The 22095-nt window shown below is 56.2% G+C and overlaps 1 protein-coding gene across 1 annotated transcript in view; it reads left to right on the top strand.

Annotated features, from left to right (window-relative positions):
- ARHGEF18 (Rho/Rac guanine nucleotide exchange factor 18) overlaps positions 1–22095 on the top strand; it is a 69227-nt gene extending 47132 nt beyond the window's left edge. The window contains exons 15-34 of the mRNA XM_056867567.1: positions 6745–6883; positions 8931–9043; positions 9349–9489; positions 9709–9959; positions 11150–11275; positions 11939–12056; positions 12251–12499; positions 13673–13749; positions 14047–14225; positions 14394–14485; positions 14696–14884; positions 16333–16470; positions 16900–17017; positions 17181–17216; positions 17481–17508; positions 17959–18006; positions 18890–19363; positions 20872–21202; positions 21748–21870; positions 21950–22095. Of these exons, the coding sequence (XP_056723545.1) occupies positions 6745–6883; positions 8931–9043; positions 9349–9489; positions 9709–9959; positions 11150–11275; positions 11939–12056; positions 12251–12499; positions 13673–13749; positions 14047–14225; positions 14394–14485; positions 14696–14884; positions 16333–16470; positions 16900–17017; positions 17181–17216; positions 17481–17508; positions 17959–18006; positions 18890–19363; positions 20872–21202; positions 21748–21870; positions 21950–22095 (3116 nt within the window). The remainder of the gene's footprint in view (positions 1–6744; positions 6884–8930; positions 9044–9348; positions 9490–9708; positions 9960–11149; positions 11276–11938; positions 12057–12250; positions 12500–13672; positions 13750–14046; positions 14226–14393; positions 14486–14695; positions 14885–16332; positions 16471–16899; positions 17018–17180; positions 17217–17480; positions 17509–17958; positions 18007–18889; positions 19364–20871; positions 21203–21747; positions 21871–21949) is intronic.

Raw genomic sequence — 22095 nt, 5'->3', positions numbered from 1 at the left:
TGTGTGTACGTGTAATTTTTTCCCTGCCGTGTCCTACCTTGATGTGTCACCCGAAAAAAAAAATCAGATAGCGGTGAGAATCAATACGTTTGTTTTTCATCGATTGCATGTTTCGCAGCTGTGAAATGGAAAATGTATCCAGATGGTCTGCTTTAGTTTCGTTCCTGTAGGGAGTAGATTTTATAAGAGGGCTGGCATTTTGAGCTCTTGTTTGGATTGTTTGGAGTAGGTGGCTTAGAAGCAAAGTCCTGGGCAAGTCAGTGCAGGGAAAGCAGCTGGGGGTGGGGGAGGCTGGTCTTGCCCAGGGGTGGTGGGAGTTCTCATGGTGGGTATCTGGTCAGTCCTTGGCAGGCTTTGGCTCAGATGTCATCTCCCTTCATGCAGCTCTGGAATTCTGAGCCTGCATTTCCTGGTGGTATTCCTAGAATCCAGCAGACTTCTTTCCTTCACTGGAAGTCCCGGCGCTGCCCACACTGTGGATTCTGACGTGTTGAAAATGGCACTCTGGGTGTGCCATTCTGTGACGAATGGCCTGGGCTGCTGCTGCTGCACGGGGCTTCCCTGAAGAATTGGCTGGCCAGATTATGCTTCCCAAGTGCCTGGGGAGGCTGGCGACAGCAGAGGGCTTCTGTGGCTGGAGTTTCTCAAGAACCCGTCTAGTGTGGCAGGGACAGGGCCATGGCTCGGTGGCAGAGCATGCATTTGATATGCAGGAGGCCCCAGATCCGATTCCCAGCACTGAAAAGGGCCGGCTCATAGGTGACGTGAGAGGCGGAGAGCTCCTGCCAGTCAGAGCAGGCAGCAGCAGCCTTGACTGGTGGTCTGGCTCAGGATCCGGGAGCTCCTGGTGTTCCTGTGGGGCTGAGCTCAGAGGGGCTGCAAGCCTGTCCTGCCCCTGGCAGTTGGCCCTGCTGACTGAGCATCCCTTTAAGGGGTGGGGGTGGGATCTCTGGCATTTGCTTTGTTGGGGGGAGGCCTTTGCTACCAGAGGGGGCTGATCCAAGTGGTGTCTGATAGAATCATAGAGTTGGAAGGGACCACCAGAGTCATCTAGTCCAACCCCCTGCACAATGCAGGGAATTCACAACTACCTTCCCCCCCACACACACCCAGTGACCCCATACTCCATGCCCAGAAGATGGCCAAGGTGCCCTCCCTCTCATGATCTGCCTGAGGTCATGGAATCAGCATTGCTGACAGATGGCCATCTAGCCTCTGCTTAAAAACCTCCAGGGAAGGAGAGCCCACCACCTCCTGAGGAAGCCTGTTCCACTGAGGAACCGCTCTGACTGTTAGAAAATTCTTTCTAATGTCTAGACGGAAACTCTTTTGATTTAATTTGAACCCATTGGTTCTAATTTCGCTTTGTGTGTGTCTCTCTCCATGTTGGAGTTGGGAAGATAGCAGGGAGGGCTGGAAGGGTGTCAGAACCACCTGTGTCTCCTCGATAGAGGAGGCTGAGGCATGGTGGACTAAAAAAAGAACGCGTGGGGAGGGGAGTGAGAGCAGCGCTTGCTCTCTGGCTCTGCAGTAGCCAGTCTGGTCTGGGGCGAGAGGTGAGGCGAATGGCAGCGGGTCGATATTCCCTCTCAGCAGTGGGCAAGGCAGTGCGAATTGAGTTTGGCGGCTGTTTCCCTGGCTCTTGCAGTCAGCCCTTGGGGAGGGGTTCCAGAGCCACCCCAAGGGTCTCTGCTGTTGGGTGGGCCCCTGTGCTGTGAGCCTGACCCCCTCCAAATCATAGAGTTGGAAGGGACCACCAGGGTCATCTAGTCCAGCCCCCTGCACAATGCAGGAAATCCACAACTACCTCCCCCCCACACCCCCAGTGACCTCCTACTCCATGCCCAGAAGATGGCCAAGATGCCCTCCCTCTCATCAGCTGCCTAAGGTCATAGAATCAACATTGCTGACAGATGGCCATCTAGCCTCTTCTTAAAAACCTTCAGGGAAGGAGAGCTCACCACCACCTCCCGAGGAAGCCTGTTCCACTGAGGAACCGCTCTGACCGTTAGAAAATTCTTCCTAATGTCTAGACGGAAACTCTTTTGATATAATTTTAACCCGTTTCTTGGGAAATGAGGCCGCCGGTTCCAAGCAGCCATTCCCTTCCTCCACAACCCCCTGCCCGGCCAGCTTTTTTGATGTTGAAGGGGCTTGCCAATGTATTGGTTCTCCAAGAGGATGCTGGCTCCGAGACCCAAGAGCATCCTTGTTTTCTGAGGTGGCCTCTTTGTCTTGGCATCTGTCGCCTGTGCCGGCTTGCTTGGCACGTGTGCGTTGGCTTCTGCGCGGCTGCCAAAGGCGGTCGCTTGGGCTGGCGTGACCCGTTGGCAAGTGACCAGGCGCTTCTGCCAGCCTCCAGGCGTTGGCATCACCCATGCCTCCAAAGGGATGACCAGCCGGGGAGGGGGGCTGTGTCATCAGGCTCCCAGCCTCATGCTTTTCCTTGCTGGGGTGCTTGACCATCTCCCTCCCCCCTCCCCCCCAGTTGGGCATCAGAACTGCAAGGAGGCCTGGCCAAAGGCAGGGTGGCAGGACTGGCTGGGCAGGGCTGAAGGTGCAGGCTGGATTAAGTCCCCCTCCTTGGTACCTCGTCGCAAGGGCTGCCTTTCCCTGCCTTCTCCGGCCCTTCCTCCAAGGACGTCAGGGAAGGCACACGTTGCTCTTCCCTTTTTTCCAACAACCCTGTGAGGCAGGCTGAACAGAGAGGGTGTGGCTGTCCCAACATCATAGAATCATAGAGTTGGAAGGGACCACCAGGGTCATCTAGTCCAACCCCTGCACAATGCAGGAAATTCACAACTACCTCCCCCCCCACACACCCCCAGTGACCCCTACTCCATGCCCAAAAGATGGCCAAGATGCCCTCCCTCTCATGATCTGCCTGAGGTCATAGAATCAGCATTGCTGACAGATGGCCATCTAGCGTCTGCTTAAAAACCTCCAGGGAAGGAGAGCTCACCACCTCCTGAGGAAGCCTGTTCCACCGAGGAACCGCTCTGACTGTCAGAAAATTCTTCCTAATGTCTAGACGGAAAGTCTTTTGATTTAATTTCCGTTGGTTCTGGTCCAACCTTCTAGAGCAACAGAGACATCACCTCATGGGCTTCTTGTTTGGATAATGATTTCCCGGTCTCCCCCAGGAAACACAGCTCCATCTGCCAGTTCCAGTGTTTGGGTTTGAGGTGGGGGTGGGGGGATCCCTCTCCTGAACTAAGTGGACTTTGTGGGAACCTGGTGGGGGGGAGGTATTAAAATTAGAGTCCCGTGGGTCAGCTGTTGTGCTTGCTGTACTGTTCCTCTTGGCTTGTGGTTGATGTGGTTGCATGTGTGAATGGCATCTTGCCGGGGTGGGGAGGTCGTGGACTGTAAATTGAATCTCAGTAGCCAGTGTGATGAGGTAGCAAAGAAGGCAAACAAGGTCTTAGGGTGTAAAGTGCGTAAGAGTCTAGGGCACAAAATGTGATGGTCCCACAGTGTTTTGCACTGGTTAGATCCCATTTGGAGTATTGTCTCCACTTCTGGAGGCCTCTTTATCGGAAGGACATAGAAACTAGGGATGTGCATTCGGTTGTTTCCAGTCTGAATATATATCTGAAAAATACCTTATTGGTATTTTCTGGATATTATTTGGGTGTCCAGATGCTCTCCAGGATTTTCTGGGATGCCAGTAAATGGGTCCTGAAAAATTCCAGAAATATTCAGGAGTAACCGGGAATCTTGGGAGCCAGCATTTTAAGGCTCCCAAGACTGTTTCGTCTTTAATTTTGCTGTGTCTGTGTTCTCTTTTCAGGGCTTGGTAATGGGCATGCCAAGTTTGTTTGGCTTTGATTCTGTGCTTTGAAATTAGCTCCATTGGTCTTGCAGGTTGCAACATTATGTTCTTTGCTCAAGTTGAGTTTCATTGGATTCTTGGGTTCAACGGTGGCTAGGGTTCTCTGGTTTGAGTTTGGGTATGATTCTCTAATTTGACATTTATCGGGCTTTCAATAGCATTCCTTGTTAAATGGTTTGGCTTGGATTCTCTGGCTCAATATTTGTTCTGTTAGGTTTGCCAAGTTCTCCTGTGATTCTGCTGGGATTCCCTGGTTCTGCATTGGTTCTTTGGGCTTGTTTTGTAACATCCGGCCTGACAAAGAGCCCAAAAACTTGCATAATTTTTTGAGTCAATTTCATTGGCCCTAATAAAACAGCCGGGGGCCAACACACCTTAAGGACCACATTTTCTCATGTGAACCCAGCTGTCCACTCTGGTCATCCTCGGAGGCTCTGCTTTGGTTGCTCCCACCATCCGAGGCTAGAGAGGTGATGACCCGAAAAACAGCGTTCTCAGACGTGGTCCTGAAACTTTGGAACTCCCTCCCCGAGGAGATTCATCTGTCTCCCTTTATTGGTGTTTTCTAGCAGCAAGTGGAGCCTTTTTCCCCCGTTTGGCATACCTCCAATAAGTGTTGTTGGCCTTGCTCCCTGATTCTGGTAATTGTTTTGTTTCTTTTTTTTTTTTAATTATAAAATAATTCAATAAAGTTGTTTTTAATTGTTGAAATGTTTTCATGCGCGCTGCCTTGGGGTCCCTGATAAGGTGGCATAAAAATATTATAAATGAATGGACCTCATGGCCAAAGAGGACACCCGGGGTGCGTTGGCTGATGTGGCTGAGGGCCGGAACTTGCGCACGGGGCTTGGTAGAGAATCGCAGGCTCATCCCCGAGTGGTCACCCAGCGAAGGTCCTGGTTGTTGTTCTCTCCCGTGAGTCCTTTCACTCCTGTGGGAGGGGGAGGGAGGGTACCTGGGTTGCCGTCTGGGTAGACACTTGTCCATGCCCGCGTCTGGCCAGGCCTCTAACAGGGCAACCCCTCCTGGACGAGAGGGCCTGTGTGGAAGGCCCCTTCCGCCAGCAAATGCTGCCCCGGCTGCTGAGAGCAAGAGGTCCTGCTGGGCGTGCCTGCAGGCTGCCGGTTTGACCAGTTCCTCAGGCAGTGGGTGTGGAGACAGACCCTGCCAGTTTGGCCTGAAACGGTGGAGCAGCCCTGCCAGTCAGAGGAGACCCTTTCAGAGCTGGGTGGAGCAGCGGCCTGGCTCTGGGCAAGGCAGTTCCTGTCAGTCCCGTTCTTCTCTCCCCCCCCCCGCACCCCCCTCTTCTCCAGGGAGTTCAGGGAGGCACACACACGCCTTGCCTCCTGTCTTTATCTGCACGGCAGCTTTGATCAAGGGAAGAAGGAGAAGAGTTGGTTTTTATATGCCGACTTTCTCTGCCACTTAAGGGAGAATCAAACCTTCCCCTCCCCACAACAGACACCCTGTGAGGCAGGTGGGGCTGAGTGTGACTAGCCCAAGGGCACCCAACTGGCTTCGTGTGTCAGAGTTGGGAAACCAGCCTGGTTCACCAGATTAGTGTCTGCTCATGTGGAGGAGTGGGGAATCGAACCCGGTTCTCCAGATCAGAGTCCCCCGCTCTAAACCACTGCTCTTCACCACTACACCACTCTGGGAGAGAAGGCGTGTGCGTGTGGTGGGTGTAGTTGAGCGTCCTGGTTTAGCAGTGGATTTGAACCCCAATCCCACCAGTTCTCGTCTTGAGACTGTATCCCCCTGACCCGGGGTTGGCATGGGTGCTTCATCTGAGATTCCGTTTTGGCATAGCGGTGGTGCAGCCGGAGAGCTCTCCTCCTCTGCTCCTCTCCTTTTTTGGCGTTCCCCTGGAGAACTGGAGCCGCACAGGGTCTGAAGGAGGCCGTGGCCTGGGAAGGCCTTCATTTTAATCTTGCCTCTGCTGCGTGTCCATGCTTTCTCAGTCTTGGCTGCCAAGTGGGGCTAATACGATTGACCTACCTTGCAGTGCAGTTGTAAGGGCTACATGATACACGGGGACATCCGCAGCAGAGTTACAGTTATGTCTGTTTTGGATAGCACCAAGGGCATCTGATGTGCTTTGAACACCCCAAAAGTTCTGTTTAGAATGGATGCTGAGATGAATGGTGTTAGCGCCAGCGGTGGCCTTCGGGTCCTGATGCCTCCTGCTTCCGGTGCAGCGGAGTAGCTTTTCTCGCTGCTGTTTTGCACCATTGGTGGGCAGAGCCTGCAGAACGAACGTGATCAGAAAGGCAGCGGGAGAGTTTTTTGTTCTCGCTCTTGTGAGGCAGTTTCTGTGCCTCAGTCATGGAGCTGTAGGAATTGGGAGTTTTTGGAAAAGCCTGCCACTTGGGAGTGGTTTCTCCCCCCCCCCTTGTGCTCTCTGTTGTTCTTGGGTTTTTTTATTTTTTGCTTGCGTTGAGTAGTATAATTAATTGTGCTCCCCCCCCTTTGTGCTAAAGAAGACATTTTGCAATTTCCAGAGGAGACGGGCACAGTAGGGACTAATTTCCTGCCCTTCCACCCTGCTGCTTTAGCCAATACAGCATGCAGAAGTGACAGGGTTCGCATTGCAAGACACTTCTAGAAGGATCCCGGGGTGGTATAAAGGTGGCCCGTCCCTGAGCTCTCTGCCGCGGACAGGCAGATTGCGAGCATGGGCGCCACGCACTCCAAGAGTGGTGCCGACGCCACGGGCCGCCCGGAGCTGCTCTTCTGCGGCTCGCTTCCCAGCAAGTGGAATGAGAGCATCTTCTTGGAGAACGAGCTCCTGACTGCCCGGATCTTGTCCCTCCTCCGCCTGCGCCCTGAGGACCGCGGGCTGAGAGTGGAGAGCCTGCGGTTTACACCCCAGTTACTGAGCTCCGACCCTTCTGTTCTTGCCTCCACAGTCCCCTCTCTCAAGGAGCATCCTCGAAGCGCCCTCCTGGGCTCGGATGGCACCCCTGGCCTGCCCTGGAGTCTCGGCATGACCGTTGTGCCAAGGGGGAGCTCACCAACTCCACCGAGCACTGCTGTCGGGAAGACGGGGTGAGTCGGTAGGCGCTGCGTGGACACATCTGGATGGGGGGAGGGGGGCTGAGTGTCCCCCCAGTGTGGAGGCTCCCCTGCCTGGAGAGCTGAACCTGAGTATTTGCTGCTGGGGGGGCCATCCAGGAAGAAGCAGCTGCTCCGTGGAGAGACAGCTGGGCAAGGATTTTGTTGGCTTGTTTGAGCGTTCCTCTGGACAAGGTGAGGTGCGGGTTTTGTGGCAGCACTTTTGACCCCCGCTTGCAAGGGACTCCTTTTCTGTGAAGGGCTTGGGATGCCTGTGTCTGTGGTTTTGACGCAGGTGCCTCTGAGATGTGTGTGTGTGTGGGTGGGTGGGTGATTCATAGAATCATAGAGTTGGAAGGGACCACCAGGGTCACCACCAGGGTCTTCTAGTCCAACCCCCTGCACAATGCAGGGAATTCACAGCTACCTCCCCCCCCACACACACACACACCCCGTGACCAGAAGATGGCCAAGATGCCCTCCCTCTCCTCATCTGCCTAAGGTCATACAATCAGCATTGCTGACAGATGGCCGTCTAACCTCCTCTTAAAAACCTCCAGGGAAGGAGAGCTCACCACCTCCTGAGGAAGCCTGTTCTCATTCTTGAGAGGCCTCTTCCCTGTGTCCTGCTCACTTGTAGCAGAGCGGCTATCACTCCTCTTGTCTGCTCGCGTATGGACTTGGGACTGAAACGAATTTGAGTTAGCCGGCCATCTAAGGGGAGCCTTTTCATACTGGAGGAGAATAGGGAGACACCTCCCCCCCTCCCCCCCGCAGTTTGAACCAGGAGGGGTGTGTGGAGACATTTCCTCTCTGAGAAGCATTTCTGGCTGTAGTAATCTCCAAACCTCCATGTACTTAGACCATTCTCTTAATTGTTTTTCATGGCTTCACATCTTTGTAGTAAGCTATCATGAGCAGTAATGTACAGGTCTGTTATGTCGTTTGAACACCAGCCCTAAAAGATTCCCCCCCCCACACACACAATAGCAGTTAACAAAGAGGCACAAATGCCAGTCAGTCCATGGGCGGCCATAATGGTCAGTTGCCCGAGGCCAAGGCCTTGGACAGCCCCAGCTCTTTTAGTGAGCTTCATTCGCTTTGCTTAGCTGCTTAAACTTCTTTGCACAAGGAAAGGATCTTCTCTGGCCTGTGATGCTGACTTTCTCCAGAGGAAGAGCCATTTATTTTTGCGGCTCTTTTCTGTCCTGTCTTCTCAGAGTCTCTAATGTCAGCCTGACCTGCATGCGGCTCCTGGAGTTGTTGCTGCTTGGCTGTTGGGCTTTATTCGTGTTCTATTTCTTCATCCGCTCACACCTCCCATTTTCACCTTCTCCTTCCTCCAGAGAGCTCAGGGTGTTGTATGTGGTTGAAGTTAACCTGTTTCCTCCCCCACCTTACAACAGCCCCTGCGAGGCAGGCTAAACACTTGGCCCAGGATGTCCCAGTGAGCTCCATGTCCTGAGCTGGGGTTCAAGCCCTCTCCCCGCGGTGCCATGCTGTACTCCATACTCGGCAGCTCCGCTGGTCTCTTCTCTTTCCCCCTGCCATGACCTGCAAGTCTCCCTGCGCAAGTGGCTGCCACCAGCGCATCGAAGTGTGCGGTTGGATGATGAGGGCGAGAGTCAGTTCTTGCACAGGGGGTGCTTGAACTTGCATGAAACAAAACGGTGACAGAACGAGCATCCTGCCTGATGCTCCTTGCATCAGGAGTGTAAGAAGCGCCCTGCGGTATCAGACGGGCGAGGGTCCCACCTCCTGCTTCAGGCAGCAGCCAACCAGCTGCCGCGGAAGGCCAAAGAAGAGCGTAGAGGCCAAAGCCTGCCCCTGCTTTTGCCACCCCCAGCTGCTGCTGCTTTCATAGGTTTGCTGCCTCTGACCGTGGAGGCTCCCTTGACCCACCACGCCTAGTAGCTGTCAGTGGACCTCTCCCTTCATGAATCGAGCCTCCCAGAGTCCTTGGCGCTCATGGCCCTCACCACCTCCACTGGCAGTGAGTTCCTTGTGTGACCCGCCTCTGTGTTTCCCTTTGGCTGTGTAGACTAATTGGTGGAGAGATGGATGAGGCGGATTCTGGGCTCCTGAGATTCAAGCCGCCCTCTGAGGATGGGGTCTCCCTGGCCCCTTCAACGGCAGACTCTGTGCTTGTGGAAGGTAAGAGGGTCCTCTACCCTAACTTCTGAGCAATGCCCATGACTTGATACGGCAGGAGGGGCCGCAAGGGAAACAGAGGGTGTGTGTGTGGGGGGATCCTCTCTGGGAGGGCACTAGTCGGCTCGTCCAAGTGAGGGGAGAAGAGGGGGCGGCCCCTCTCAGAGGCCCTGGCACCAGGAGCTGGAGGGGGGGGGGCTTTCTCTGCTGATGTTGCCTGTAGGGATCAGCTCATGGGGGAGGCTGCTGCAGGCCCCTGTGCTGGAAGCGCTCCAGAAAGGGCTGACTCTGGTTTTTGTCGTTTTGAGATGCTTACTTGGCCTCCTTGCGGCATGAGCTGGAGACGGACGCCCGAGAGTTTGAGGCCCAGTCGTGGAGCCTGGCGGTTGAGCAGCCGTACGCCAGGCAGCAGGAGCGGGAGATCCTCAAGCGGCAGGACGTCATCTATGGTAAAGTCTTGAGAGCGAGGTTAGGGCTCACCTGCCAAGCCTCCTCCTGGGGCGCAGCTGCTTCAGCTCTGGTTTATGGCTGGAGGCTTAGTTTGGGAGGGGAGTGCAAGTTACCTGGCGTTGAAGCAGCCCTCTCTCCTTGATTGTGGATGGTAGATGGGGTTTTTAAAATGTGGGTTTGGGGCGAGACCGGTTTGAGGGCTGCCGCTTTGCTTCCAGAACTGATGCAGACGGAAATGCACCATGTCCGGACCCTCAAGATCATGCTGAAGGTCTACTTGCGAGCCATGAGGGAGGAGCTGCAGCTCAGCAATGCCGTCCTCCACCGCCTCTTCCCCTGCGTGGAGGAGCTGCTGGACCTCCACTGGGCGTTCCTTTCCCAGCTGAAGGAGCGCCGGAAGGAGGCCCTGGAAGAAGGCAGCGAGCGAAACTACGTCATCCAGAGGATCGGGGACCTCTTGGTGCAGCAGGTCAGGCGGGGCTGGCGGAGGTGTTGCCCTTCGAGGAGGCTCTGGGCAGGGGGTAAGGGGCGGGCCTTCCCCCTTGGGGCTTGGCAGGAGGGCCTTGAGTCAAGGAAGAGGGTCCTGGGAAAGGACTGGCCAGCTGCAGAAGGCCCTGCTGGTCAGTGGCGGAGGCCCTCCTTCGCACCCAGACAGTGCCATGGCCTGTTTCTGGCATCTCCTGCTGAGGAGGGATCTCTGGGAGGCTTTCCTCTTCCTGCCCCGCTGCCAGGCGGAAAAGGCCGACCGGGGCAGGATGGACAAGGGGTCCCTCTCTGGGCGAGGCAGCAGCTTCTGCTCAGGGGCAAGAGAGGACGTGCGGCTGCAAGAGCAGTTCTTTCCCTGAACTAGGTCTAGGGCTTCTGCACTGTGGGACTTCTTCCCCCTCCCTGCTTCATTGCCAGTGGAACCAGGGCACGTGGTCTTAGGGCAGGGGTCCCCAGCCTTTTTCAGCCCACGGGCACCTTGGGAGTTCTGACACAGTGTGGCAGGTGCAGCCACAAAATGGCTGCCACAAATTAGCTGCTGCAAGAGGATCCTCATGCTGTGGTGGCAGCTGCTGCCAAAGCAACATTTTTAAAAATCTGCACAGCCAATCAGAAGCCTTGACGAAGGCAGAAGCCCACCTGGCCCCACCTACTTTCTAAAACCTTTGGCAGGTGCTAGGAAAAGTGTCAGCAGGCACCACGTTGGGGACTCGTGTCTTGTGGTGTCTAATGACACTGCTTTAGCCTGTCATCGACCTTGATTCTCTGTGAGAAAGGCGGGCGGTAAAGGAAGTTAAATAAATAGGTGGCCACCCCACACTGGAGGCGTTCTCAGCCAAACATTCGGCACCCCCCCTCCCCGAGCAACCGACACCCCCTTCTGAGCTTATTACTGGGTCAGCTCATTGTTTGTCCTCCCCTCCAGAGCCAGGCGTTTCTAAACCTTTTCTCGCAGGTGCATTCTGGGCCAGCTTTTCAAACCCCAGCATTTCCTGCTCTCTGTCGTGTGCTGGGGGAGCCCCCTCCCTTCCTGAGCCTCTGCGTCTGCTTTTGAGCCAAAGGTGTGCAGAGACAAGTCAGTCCTTGAAGCTGGAGCCCTCCCCAGCCAGGCTCTGCCGGGCCCCTTGGTCATCTCGCGTGCTCAGGGCCTCCTCTCTTCTGTTCTGGGCTCAGTTTTCAGGGGAGACGGGGGAACGGATGAGGGAGAAGTACGGGGTCTTCTGCAGCAGCCACGGCGAGGCTGTGATCTACTACAAAGAGCTGATGCAGCAAAGCAAGAAATTCCAGAACTTGATCAAGGTACAAGAAGCATCTGGCTTGGTGCCTTGTCTTGCAAGGGGGCGGGGGGTCCCTCTGCAGTTGAGGGTTCTGGGGTACGGGGGCCTTTTTTTCCTGGCTGGGGCCCACTGAGTTCCAAATACAACAGATTTCACACACACACACACCATCCTGCCTGTGGGCTTCTGGGAAACGGAGTGGTGGGCTGGATGGATGGCCCCTCCCAGCTGGGGCAGGTTCCTCTTAGCTTGGGGCCACGGAGAGAGGCTTCTCCTGGTCAGTGCCTGGCCCAAGAGGAGGGGGTCTGCGGGGCCTGCGGCTTGTGGCCTAGAGAGCTCTGGAGAAGAGTTCTGCCTTTGGAGTTCTGTGGAAAGAATCTCACTGGCGCTTCGTGGCTGTGGCCAGCGGGAGACCTTCCAGGATCCCCCCACTCACACCGAGAGGTGCTGGGAGCCACTCACCGCCTTAGGCGGCTGGGGAAGAAAGTCTGTTTTTGTGGCTGAGAAATCTGCTTTGGTGGCTCTCGGGCAGGGCCCCTCCGAGCGCCAGAGTACCACCCCCAGCAGGGGACAATCATCAGCATTCTTCTCTTGTTTTCACGCCAGTGATGAAGGCAGGGTTGTCGGTGCCCTCGCTGTGAGTAAGCCTCCCCTTGTGTATGTTTTTATCCCTTTTGTTCCACAGAAAATCAGCAATTCTTCCATTGTCAGGAGACTTGGGATCCAGGAATGTCACCTCCTTGTCACGCAGCGCATCATGAAGTACCCAGTCTTGGTCGAGCGCATCATTCACAACACCGAAGGTGCGAGGCTCGCCCACGGGGCACGGTTTAACTCGGACTGCCACCTTCCTTAACCCAGCCGGGAGCCTTTTCTGCTGGGGCTCCCCGAGAGACTTAGAGTGGAGTGTAAATGGGACTGTGGGTTATACTCCAAATGAATTATTTTTTCTGCCCCTGAAGCGCAGTCTCTCTTTCTCCTTGGCTCCTCTCTGCAGCTGGCACCGAAGAGTACGAGGCCCTGACCCAGGCGCTGCAGCTGATCAAGGAGGCCATCACTGCTGTCGACGCCAAAGTGAATGAGTGCGAGAAAGCGCAGCGCCTCCGGGAGCTGGTGGCCAGGATGGAGCTCAAATCTTCGGGGAAGTTCCGAAATGGACTGGTCTTCCGGAAGGAGGACATGCTCCAGCGGCACCTCCTGAGCGATGGGGTGCTGTCCTGGAAAGCGGCCTCGGGGCGCCTGAAAGGTAGGCGGGCCGACGGGCGAGTGCCTGGCTTCCTTCGCCCTCCTCTGCGCTGGCGGCAGTGAGAGTGCTGGGCAGAGGGTGAGTCCTCCCTCTTCAGGCTTTGGGGGGCTGGCTGGCATGACTCAGCAACCTCCGGGTCACATCACACCTCTAAGAAATGTGTCATGCTAACCTTGGCACACCCTCCCCCCACTTCCCCTAATTACAGCTGGCAAGGATTCACTCCTGGGCTGCATGTGAGCAAGAACCTTCTGCCCATCCGGCTATGCTGGCTTTGTGTAGCTCCACTCTGCTCTGACCCTTCCCCCCACCTCCCAAGGTCTCGGGGGCAGGGAGAACCCTTTCCCCTCTCCTGCACCCTTGGAGGTCATCCAAGAGGCCAGAATTGAATCTGGAACCTCTGGGGGTACACAGCGGGTGTTCAGGCACTGAGCTGTGGCTCCCACTCTTAACCAAAGGTTGGTTGTGAAAGGAGGCAATGGTCAGTCTAGCCTCTGACTGGCCATGGCTCTCCAGCAGGGTCTCAAGAGGCGAGAGGCCTTTTCCGGCACCCGCGTCTCCAGCTGCCAGGCTGAACCCCCCACAAAGCCCCAGCCCCTCGTGAGGGGCTCTGCTCCATTTGCCTTGGCCCTTCCTCGGCCGGCTTCCAGAGCGTCCCTTCCACCTGTAGGCAGGAGGGGCCGGGAGGAAAGGTTGGGCGCTTGTGCCTCCTGTGTTGTGTTGCGTGACGGTTCTGATGCCCCATCTTTAAAAAACAAAACTCAGAGCGGGTAGAGGGAGCAGTGCAAGAGTGGCAAAGGAAGCTGGCTCTTGGGGGTTTTGTCCTCATGAAAATATGTTGAAATTTGGGGATCAGAGGGCCTTGTTAGTTTTTGGGTAAGTTGCAAAGGGCATTAATATTTAAATTCTCTGGGCAGGTGGGAATGGCTTTTGCAGAAGGAACTTAAAAAAAATAAAAAATAACCCCGGCTGGTAAAACCTCTGGAGCACCCAACCGGTTAGGCCCACAGTTGTGCCCTCTGACGGCTGCCAGTCCTGGCCGGTTGTTCCATTCAGACAGGGTGCCTGGGACACCAGCCTGCAATTTATTGTCTGGAGGGGGGCTACGGCACCTCACGCCCCGAGTGCCTACCTGCCCTGGCCGTCTGCTGACAGTTTCTCCCCTTTCTGCAGAGGTTCTGGCCGTTCTGCTGACAGACGTGCTTCTGCTGCTACAAGAGAAGGACCAGAAGTACACCTTTGCATCTGTGGTGCGTACCTATGGGCAGGGCCAGTGCCCGAAGCACAGGGGCAGAGGTGGCAGAGTTCAGTCCTTCCCTCGAGGGTGAACCCTGGTGGCTGAGAGGCTGGGCTTGGGAATCCGATTTTGCCTCTGCTGTAAACCTACCAGGAGACCTTCGGGAGGCCATGCTCCTTCTCAGCGCTGCATCTTCAGTACAGGGACAGTCATCGATGCCTGCCCTGCAGGGCTGTTGTGAGGGTGTTCTGTCTTACCTTTACAATCCGGGGTTGTTCTGGACTGACCCCTGGTGTTTCTTGCCTTGCAGGATTCCAAGCCGCCAGTGATCTCCTTGCAGAAGCTGATAGTTCGCGAAGTGGCCAACGAGGAGAAGGCCATGTTCTTGATAAGTGCCTCCATGAAAGGACCCGAGATGTACGAAATCCACACCAGCTCCAAGGAGGACCGGAATTTCTGGATGGCACAGATCCGCCGGGCGGTGGAGAAGTGCGTGTGCCCCCCAGCCCACCTGGCCCCATTGGAGTCTTGTTCCTGGCTGCGGCCGGCCCCCTTTCCTGTGGGGTGGAGCGGCCTGAGCAGCGCTGGGGAAGAGGAAAGTGCAGCCTTGCGTGGCCAGAACTGAGAACCGGGTCTTTGTGATGTGTTGTTCTGCAGCTGCCCTGATGAGGAAGAAAGGATACCTGCTGATCCCGAGGAGGAGAGGAAGCAAGCCGAAGCAAGGGCAGCTAAGCTGAAGGAATTCCACGGTAAGGAGGAGGGCGTTTGGGTTGGAGTGCCTCAAGACCTGAAGGAGCAGAGTGTAGAAGCAGCTATTCCTCCGCCAGCCCTCTTGCAGCAGCTGCCAGCAGGGCCCCGTTCCGGAAGGGCAGGGAAAGCGCCCTGAAACGGAGCCTGCTTTGCGCACCCAGCCGGTGTCTCCCCGGCCTTGATTCCTCCTCCTTTGGCCCCCACTCCAGACCGCCTGCGGGTGAAAGACGACCTGATAGTGCAGAGCCTGAACGAGAAGCAGCAGATCTACTCGGAGATGGCGGAGATGAACGGCTTTGAGGAGGCGCCCCTGGCGCCCCGGCCCTGGCTCATCTGCCGGACGGAGTCTCCCGAGGAGCTGCAGGGGGAGGCCCTCGTCAAGCAGGCAGTGACTGAAGGTAGGGGGGCTGAAGGGGTAGGCCACAGCCGCTTGGGAATCTCCTGCGCTTCGAAAAGGGGGACCATCGAATCATAGAGTTGGAAGGGACCACCAGGGTCATCTAGTCCAACCCCCTGCACAATGCAGGACATTCACAACTACCACCTCCCCAGTGACCCCTACTCCATGTCCAGAAGATGGCCAAGATGCCCTCCCTCTCATGATCTGCCTAAGGTCATAGAATCAGCATTGCTGACAGATGGCCATCTAGCGTCTGCTTAAAAACCTCCAGGGCAGGAGAGCTCACTACCTCCAGGGGAAGCCTGTTCCACTGAGAAACCGTTCTCGCTGTTGGAAAATTCTTCCTAATGTCTAGACAGAGGATCTGGAGTTCACACAATCCCGTCCGGTGGAGGGCTTGGCCTGTGGTCAGGCCTGACTGGTTTTTTTTTCTTACAATTTAAGTTGGGTGAGACACCGTGTAACATTTCAGAAGTCAGAAAGGTGGGGGTGGGGGGGAGAGAAGGTGTCCACAGCCTTAAGAACTCCCCAAGATTCAGGGCTTCGGTTCCCTGTGAAGGTCTCCTCCCCCCCCCCCCCCCCCGCTGTTAGAAGCAGAGGACATTATGCGTACAGATTAGCTTACTTTGCGTAACTGGTTTGGGTCATAGGATAAAGCTCTCATGCCAGAAAACTGAAACCGAAAACCTGGCCCTTGGGTTCAGACCACGGTGCCTAGACGGGGTTTCTAAACGACAGCCCGGTCTCCCAGCTGCCAGTCAGACAAAACTTCCCTACCCCAGTGTAGCAGAGAGTGTAAGAAGTTGGGGTGAATCGATGACCCCCTCCCCCCAAACTACAGCAGTCTCCTTGCCCTCGGTTGATCCCCCCGCCACCTCCCCGGGGTGCTTGATTCAGTTTGGGAGGCTGCTTGGAGCGTGGGGTGGGGCATTCTGTCCAGCTACTTAAGCCTCTTGTGGGGCAGCTTTGGCTTTTGCAGCTCTGGGAACCTGCCAGGACACAGATGCTGTGTTTCCATGGGTACTGTTGGGTGTGTGTGTTAGTTCTCCCCTTCCCCCTCTCCCTCCCCCTCCCGATCACCAGGCTGCTGAAACAGGCCTCTTTCTCTGTCTTCAATCAATCAATCAATCAATCGACCTTTATTGGCATATACTCAGAAACATGACACAAGCAGCACACAAAATTCACTGTCAGTACATTTTTGATTTAAATATGATTTAGACTTTAGTCCTAATATTGACAACTTCCACCAGAAATTCCGCCACCTTTAAAGTGACTTCAGGCATAGTATTATTCAACAAAAAATGGCATACAGAGATTTCTTGGCTGGATTTCATTTTATCAATCAAGGGTAGAATTGCTTTTTTTTTACGAGGACCGTCATGCAGGTGACAATTTATGATGATATGCTGTAGCGTATCATGTTGACTGTCTCTTGTCTTCTAGCGGAGAGCATCCAGAACTTGATCTTCACCCAGCTGAGGAGTGCAGCCTCTCACCCAGAGGAAGGCTGTGGGTCGGGGGCACTGAGGCGAGCGGAGACCTTCGGGGGCTACGACAGTGCCACGGCTGGTCTGGCCAAAAGTAAGAGCCGTTCTGAGGTCAGGGGAGCCAGTGGCAAACAGGCCTTAGTAACAGGCAGGCAGGCTTTCCTGGCGGGGCTGACTGGTCATGGCTCCCCCTTCCAGCGTCCTGAGCTGCCGGGTTGCCCACTCGTGTGAGGAGGTGTGCTCTGCCTGCCCAGGGCCACACCCTGGGCTCATGTTTGGCTCTTGCGAGCCGTGGGGCGTGCACACTTGGGCCAGTTGCCCAAGGAGCAGCTCCTGTCCTCCCTGGGGGCGGCCTCGACTTCTGACTGGCTCTTTCCTTGTCTGTTAAGTCCTGGCCAAGCCAGCCGGCAGTGCTGAACGGTGGCCTCTTTTTATCCCCCCTGCGTGGGAGTGAGCGGTTGGGGTGGGGGGTTCCTCTGTGCGTCAGTGAGTCATTTTGCCCCCCTCCTCCCCCACACCCTAGCTGGCAGCTTCAAGAAGAAGGTGTGTAGTGGAGACCAGTGGTTGCGGGAGCGCCGAGGCCTCCTGGCCAACCCGGATGTGCCACTGCAGGAGCTTCCTTCCGCCGTCAACGAAGGGCCGTGCTTGGTAAGTGGAGAGTTTCCTGCCCGCTGTGCCCAGCTCTTGGGAAATAACACTCCATTGGCTGCCCATCTGTTACCGGGCTCAGTTTAAGGCCTTGGCTGTCACCTGCGTAAATAAAATGGAGCACAGTTGCACAGTTCTGGCTTCACTGGTCAGAAGCGAACAAGTGAAGCTGCCTTATGTGGAGTGGGACCCGTGCCCCTCTGGCCCAGCCGTACCCCCCCCCCACCGGCTCTCAGGCCAAGAAAGGCCTTCCCCTGACCCTCACTTCCTGAGGCCTTGCAGGTGGAGATTCTGGCGCTTGAACCCGGGGTCTTCTGCATGCCCAGCAGGAGCTCTGCCGCTGAGCCGCAGCCCGTCTCGTGCAAGGGAGCCATCGTGCCATCCTTGCTTTCCCACCAACAGGCCTTTCCCTTTTGCTTTTCTGCAGAGCGACCTCTCAAGACTGGAGTGCAGCAGCCGGCCTCAGCTGGCCGTGGAGTCCGAGGTACTGGCTCAGATAGCTGAGGGGGGCCAGGGGCCAAAGGGCCCGGCGGGGTGGGGGAGGGCAGACTGGAAAGGGAGAACTCAGACGTCAGGGGGACCCAGTGCGGGCAGTGCTCGGAGCGAGGGATGTCGACTGTCCCTCTTGCAGTGAGATTGTCAAGGGGGAGGGATTGGGCTTGCAGCAACCCAACCAGGCAGGGAAGACAGCAGCCCTCAGCTGGCTGTCGGCTTGGGCCAGGGCAGTTAGAGGCCCCGAGAGGCAGGAAGCTCATCTGGGCCTCTGTTTTCCCTCCTGGTGCGTCTCCACACAGGAGCGGATCCCCTTTGAAATGTGGAGTGTGTTTTTGTCCCTGAGTGCTACCGCAGTCCTGCCGTCCTGGCCTTGGGTGGCAGGGCCATGGTGCAGGGTCCTTTCTGAGACATCTCACCCTTGTTCTGTCTCCCTTCCCAGCTCGTTCAAAGGATACAGGTGCTCTTGCGGTTGCTTCTCAGCCTACAGGTAAGCCACGACACCCCCCCCCCACAGCTTTCAGCTTCCAAGGTGATTATGGCATTGCAGCGTTCAGATTATTATTATTTTTTTAAAGGACCACAGTGTGGGTTTGTGTATGTGGGAAGGGGGAGGCATGGTTTGTAAGCCGTGAGCCCAGGGAACAGGAGCCCTCTGTAGCCCTCTTGGGACATTTTGCATTGAAGGTTTTCTCTGCTGCCATGTGGACTAGAAATGGAGTTCAGTCATGGACGTGCACTAGATCCCTGGTTCTGTATGTATGCGCGTGTGTTCAGAATTCTTCTGCTAATTTAGGGTAATTTAGTGTAGTGGTGGCTATTACATCACTAACTTTTTCTTGCTGAGAGTTCAAGCACGGTTCAGCTGTCAGTGACAGTTAATTGAAACAGTTGCAGAAAATATAAATTAATTGCCTTTTAATGGAGGTGAAGAGTTGAGATTGGGCCTTCTTATCTTGCCGTGTCAGATGTAACGCATTACGAACTTACTGATTGTCTCATTTGCGCAGGTGTTAATGATCGCATATTTAGTTAAGAACCAATCACTTATCTAGATAATCACATGATTTTGATAGACTAGATTTAGAAAAAGATAAGATTAATAACCCCGGTGGTTGCACAGGGAACTACCGTTGCCTTTTAAACCATCCTTTAATAGATAAATCCTGGAGAACTCTACTGCTAAACTGTTCGCGTAGGCAAAGCCTTTTGAAATTGTTTAGTCCAAATTCTCCGATGGGATGCAGGAACGGAACCTCTTGTTCCCAAGGGAGCAGGTGAGGTTTGGAGGCAATCCAGGCAGCTCTGCCAGCAGAATCTCTCCCTCGGGCGCTTTCTCAGCTGCGGGGGTCTCTCTGCCCGTCTCCCCCCAGGCGGTGATGGCACAACAAGACAGCTACGTGGAAATGCAGCAGAGCAGCCTCCTGGACCGCGAGAAGCAGTTCCGCCTGCAGTCGACGCGGGGCAGCCTGCTGCTGGAACAGGAGCGGCAGCGCAACTTCGAGAAGCAGCGGGAGGAGCTGGCCAACGTGCAGAAGCTGCAGAGCCAGCTGAAGGCTGAGCAGCAGCGCTGGGAGCGGGAGCGCGACCGCCAGCGGCGCGAGATGGAGGCGGCCGAGGCCCAGGGGCAGGAGCGCGAGGAGGCCACACGGCAGCTGCAGGCCCGCCTGGGCCAGGAGAGGGAGGAGCTGGAGCGGCAGCGGGAGGCCTACCAGCATGACCTGGCCCGCCTGCGGGAGGCCCAGCGGGCCGTTGAGAAGGAGCGCGAGCGCCTGGAGCAGTTGCGGAAGCTGAAGAAGCAGACGCCGCCACCGGGGCCGGGCCCCTCCTCTCCCGACATGGGCTCCGTGAGTCCGCCTCACAGCAGGGAGGAGCCTGGAGGAGGAGGGCCGGGCGGGTTCTGAACGCTCACGCCAGGATGGGCAGCCCAGCTGCACTCCTGACCCACCCAACCTCCAGCAGAGGTGTGGGCAGAGCCACCTGGCCGGCTAAAAAACTGGCCCAGGGGAAGAACATTAACAGGAGTAGTAGAGTGCTTAAAACCCCTCCTCGGAGGGAGACTGTCCCGTGGGCCACAAGACACTTAGGGCTGTTTAGCTTGGAAAGAAGGCGGCTGAGGGGAGACATGATAGAGGTCTATAAAATTATGCATGGTTTAGAGAGAGTGGACAGGGAGAGGTTTTTCTCCCTCTCCCATAATACCCGAACACGGGTTCATCTGCTGAAGCTGGAGGGTGAGAGATTCAAAACAGATAAAAGGAAGTATTTCTTCACACAACGCAGAATTAAATTGTGGAACTCCCTGCCTCAGGGTGTGGTGATGGCTGCCAACTTGGAAGGCTTTAAGGGGGGAGTGGACATGTTCATGGAGGAGAGGGGCTATCCATGGCTACTAGTTAAAATGGCTACTAGTCATGATGCACACCTATTCTCTCCAGGATCAGAGGAGCATGCCTATTATCTTAGGTGCTGTGGAAGACAGGCAGGATGGTGCTGCTCAGTCGTCTTGCTTGTGGGCTTCCTAGAGGCACCTAGTTGGCCCCTGTGTGAACAGACTGCTGGACTTGATGGGCCTGGGTCTGATCCAGCAGGGCTTTTCTTCTGTTCTTATGTTAAGATTGCAAGCTCTGTGAGGCCAGCCTGGCCTGGCTGCGGTGTTTTCCACATTCCTGATGCCAGGTCAGGTCCACCTGGGCCTAGCTCTGTTCTGACTGGCTGTGGCCCTTCAGGGTCCCTTTCCCAGGGCCTCAGAATCCTTGTTTGTCACTGGAGATCCTGGGGACTGAGCGAGAGATCTTGCGCAGGCCACGCGGGGGCTCAGCCACAGCAGATCCCTCTGTTGACGGCAGCTGTTTGCGTTGATTTAGGTTTGCTTCCCGGTGGGCTGTGGGGAAGCTCAGGGGCCCTTTGGGCGAGGGGTGTCGGGCCTGAGGGCAGCCAGCCCTCGCAGCCGCCCAGAGCCTCTGCCTCTCCTGCCGCCAGCCCCACGGAGGCCCCATAGTTAAATTGTGGGACTCCCTGCCCCAGGATGTGGTGATGCCTGCCACCTTGGAAGGCTTGAAGAGGGGAGTGGGACATGTTCATGGAGGGCTATCCATGGCTACTGTCTAAATGGATACTAGTCACTATGCATACCTGTTCTCTCCAGGATCAGAGGAGTATGCCTATTATTTTAGGTGCCATGGAGCACAGGCAGGATAATGCTGCTGCAGTCATCTTGCAGTCATCAGCTTCCTACAGGCACCTGGTTGGCCACTGTGTGAACAGACTGCTGGACTTGATGGGCTTTTGCTGTGATCCAGCAGGGCCTTTCTTATGTTCTTAAATTCTCTCCAACCGTTGGCTTTCTCTGCAGGGTCACGCCCTGACCCATTCGGTCAGCTTCAACGGGGAAGGGCTGGAAGGAAGCGTGCCCCCTGGGAAGCCCTGTGGGCGGGCCAGCGTCTCTGGGGCGGACTACCTGGAGCGGACAGAGCTGGCCCGGCGTGACAGTGCCGCGGCGGAGGGGCGCCCCATGCTGCCCCTCAAGAACGAGGTGCCGATCCATCTCTTGAGCGCTACCAACCAGATCCAGAAGCAGGCGGCTGTGCAGCAGCAGATCCCCACCAAGCTGGCAGCCTTCACCAAGGGCAGCAAAGAGAGAGGCAGCCGGCCGGGCAAGGCCTCCCAGCGGGCCGACAGCTCGGGTGAGTCTTGGAGCCCGGAGGGGGCGCAGGGGAGGGGGTGCGCATGCAGCAGCAGCAGCCTGGGAGACTGGCGCAGCTCTTGCCCTTCTGTTTGGGGCAAGGGAGGGGCTGAGCCCCTAGTTGGCACACAGGCCGCCTCTGCTTTGAAACAGATCCGTTGGTCAGCACATGAAGTTGCCTTATACTGAATCAGACCCCCCTCGGTCCATCAAAGTCAGTATTGTCTACTCAGACCAGCAGTGGCTCTCTAGGGTCTCAGGCAGAACAGGGTCTTTCACATCACCTACTTGCCTAGTCCCTTTAACGGGAGATGCTGCCGGAGATTGAACCTGGGGCCTTCTGCATGCGAAGCAGATCCTCTACCACTGAGTCACTGCCACATTTGGAGACAGAGCCTCCACTTTACGTGCCAGCTGTCCTGGCTTCAGCCCCTGAGAGGGTCTCCTCCTGGGAAGGGCTTCTCCAAGGCAAAAGCTCTCGGTTATGTCTCTGCTGCCGCCTCGGAAACAGGCCTGGTGCTGCAAGGGTTTCCTTTCTGTGTTTAGCATCAGTCGACCTGAGGCAGCTGCTCACCCCACGGCTGGCTGGGAGGGAGGAGTCCGTGTCCCGCAGCAGACAGTCAGCCAGCCCGGTCTTTCTCCACAGCCAGAACGCAGCCTTCCCACCAGGTAAGCTGGGCCCGGGGAGCTGAGGCAGGGCCGCCAACTGGGCCCCCTCCCTCTCAGACCTCTTGTTCCCCCCCAACAGACCCGCCTGGCTCCGCAGAGAGTCACCCGGAAGCGCTGCTGCTCCTCCCCCCGACCGGCCTTTCCAAGCCCAACAGCACCCACGCCCTTCCGCCCACCCAGGATGATGCCTCCACCGCCGCTAGCGAGGACATTATCTTCTTCTAA

Source organism: Euleptes europaea, chromosome 2 (genome assembly GCF_029931775.1).
Source record: "Euleptes europaea isolate rEulEur1 chromosome 2, rEulEur1.hap1, whole genome shotgun sequence".
Lineage (NCBI taxonomy): Eukaryota > Metazoa > Chordata > Lepidosauria > Squamata > Sphaerodactylidae > Euleptes > Euleptes europaea.
Note: the sequence above shows the minus strand (reverse complement) of the source record. Positions and strands in the feature narration are given on the sequence as shown.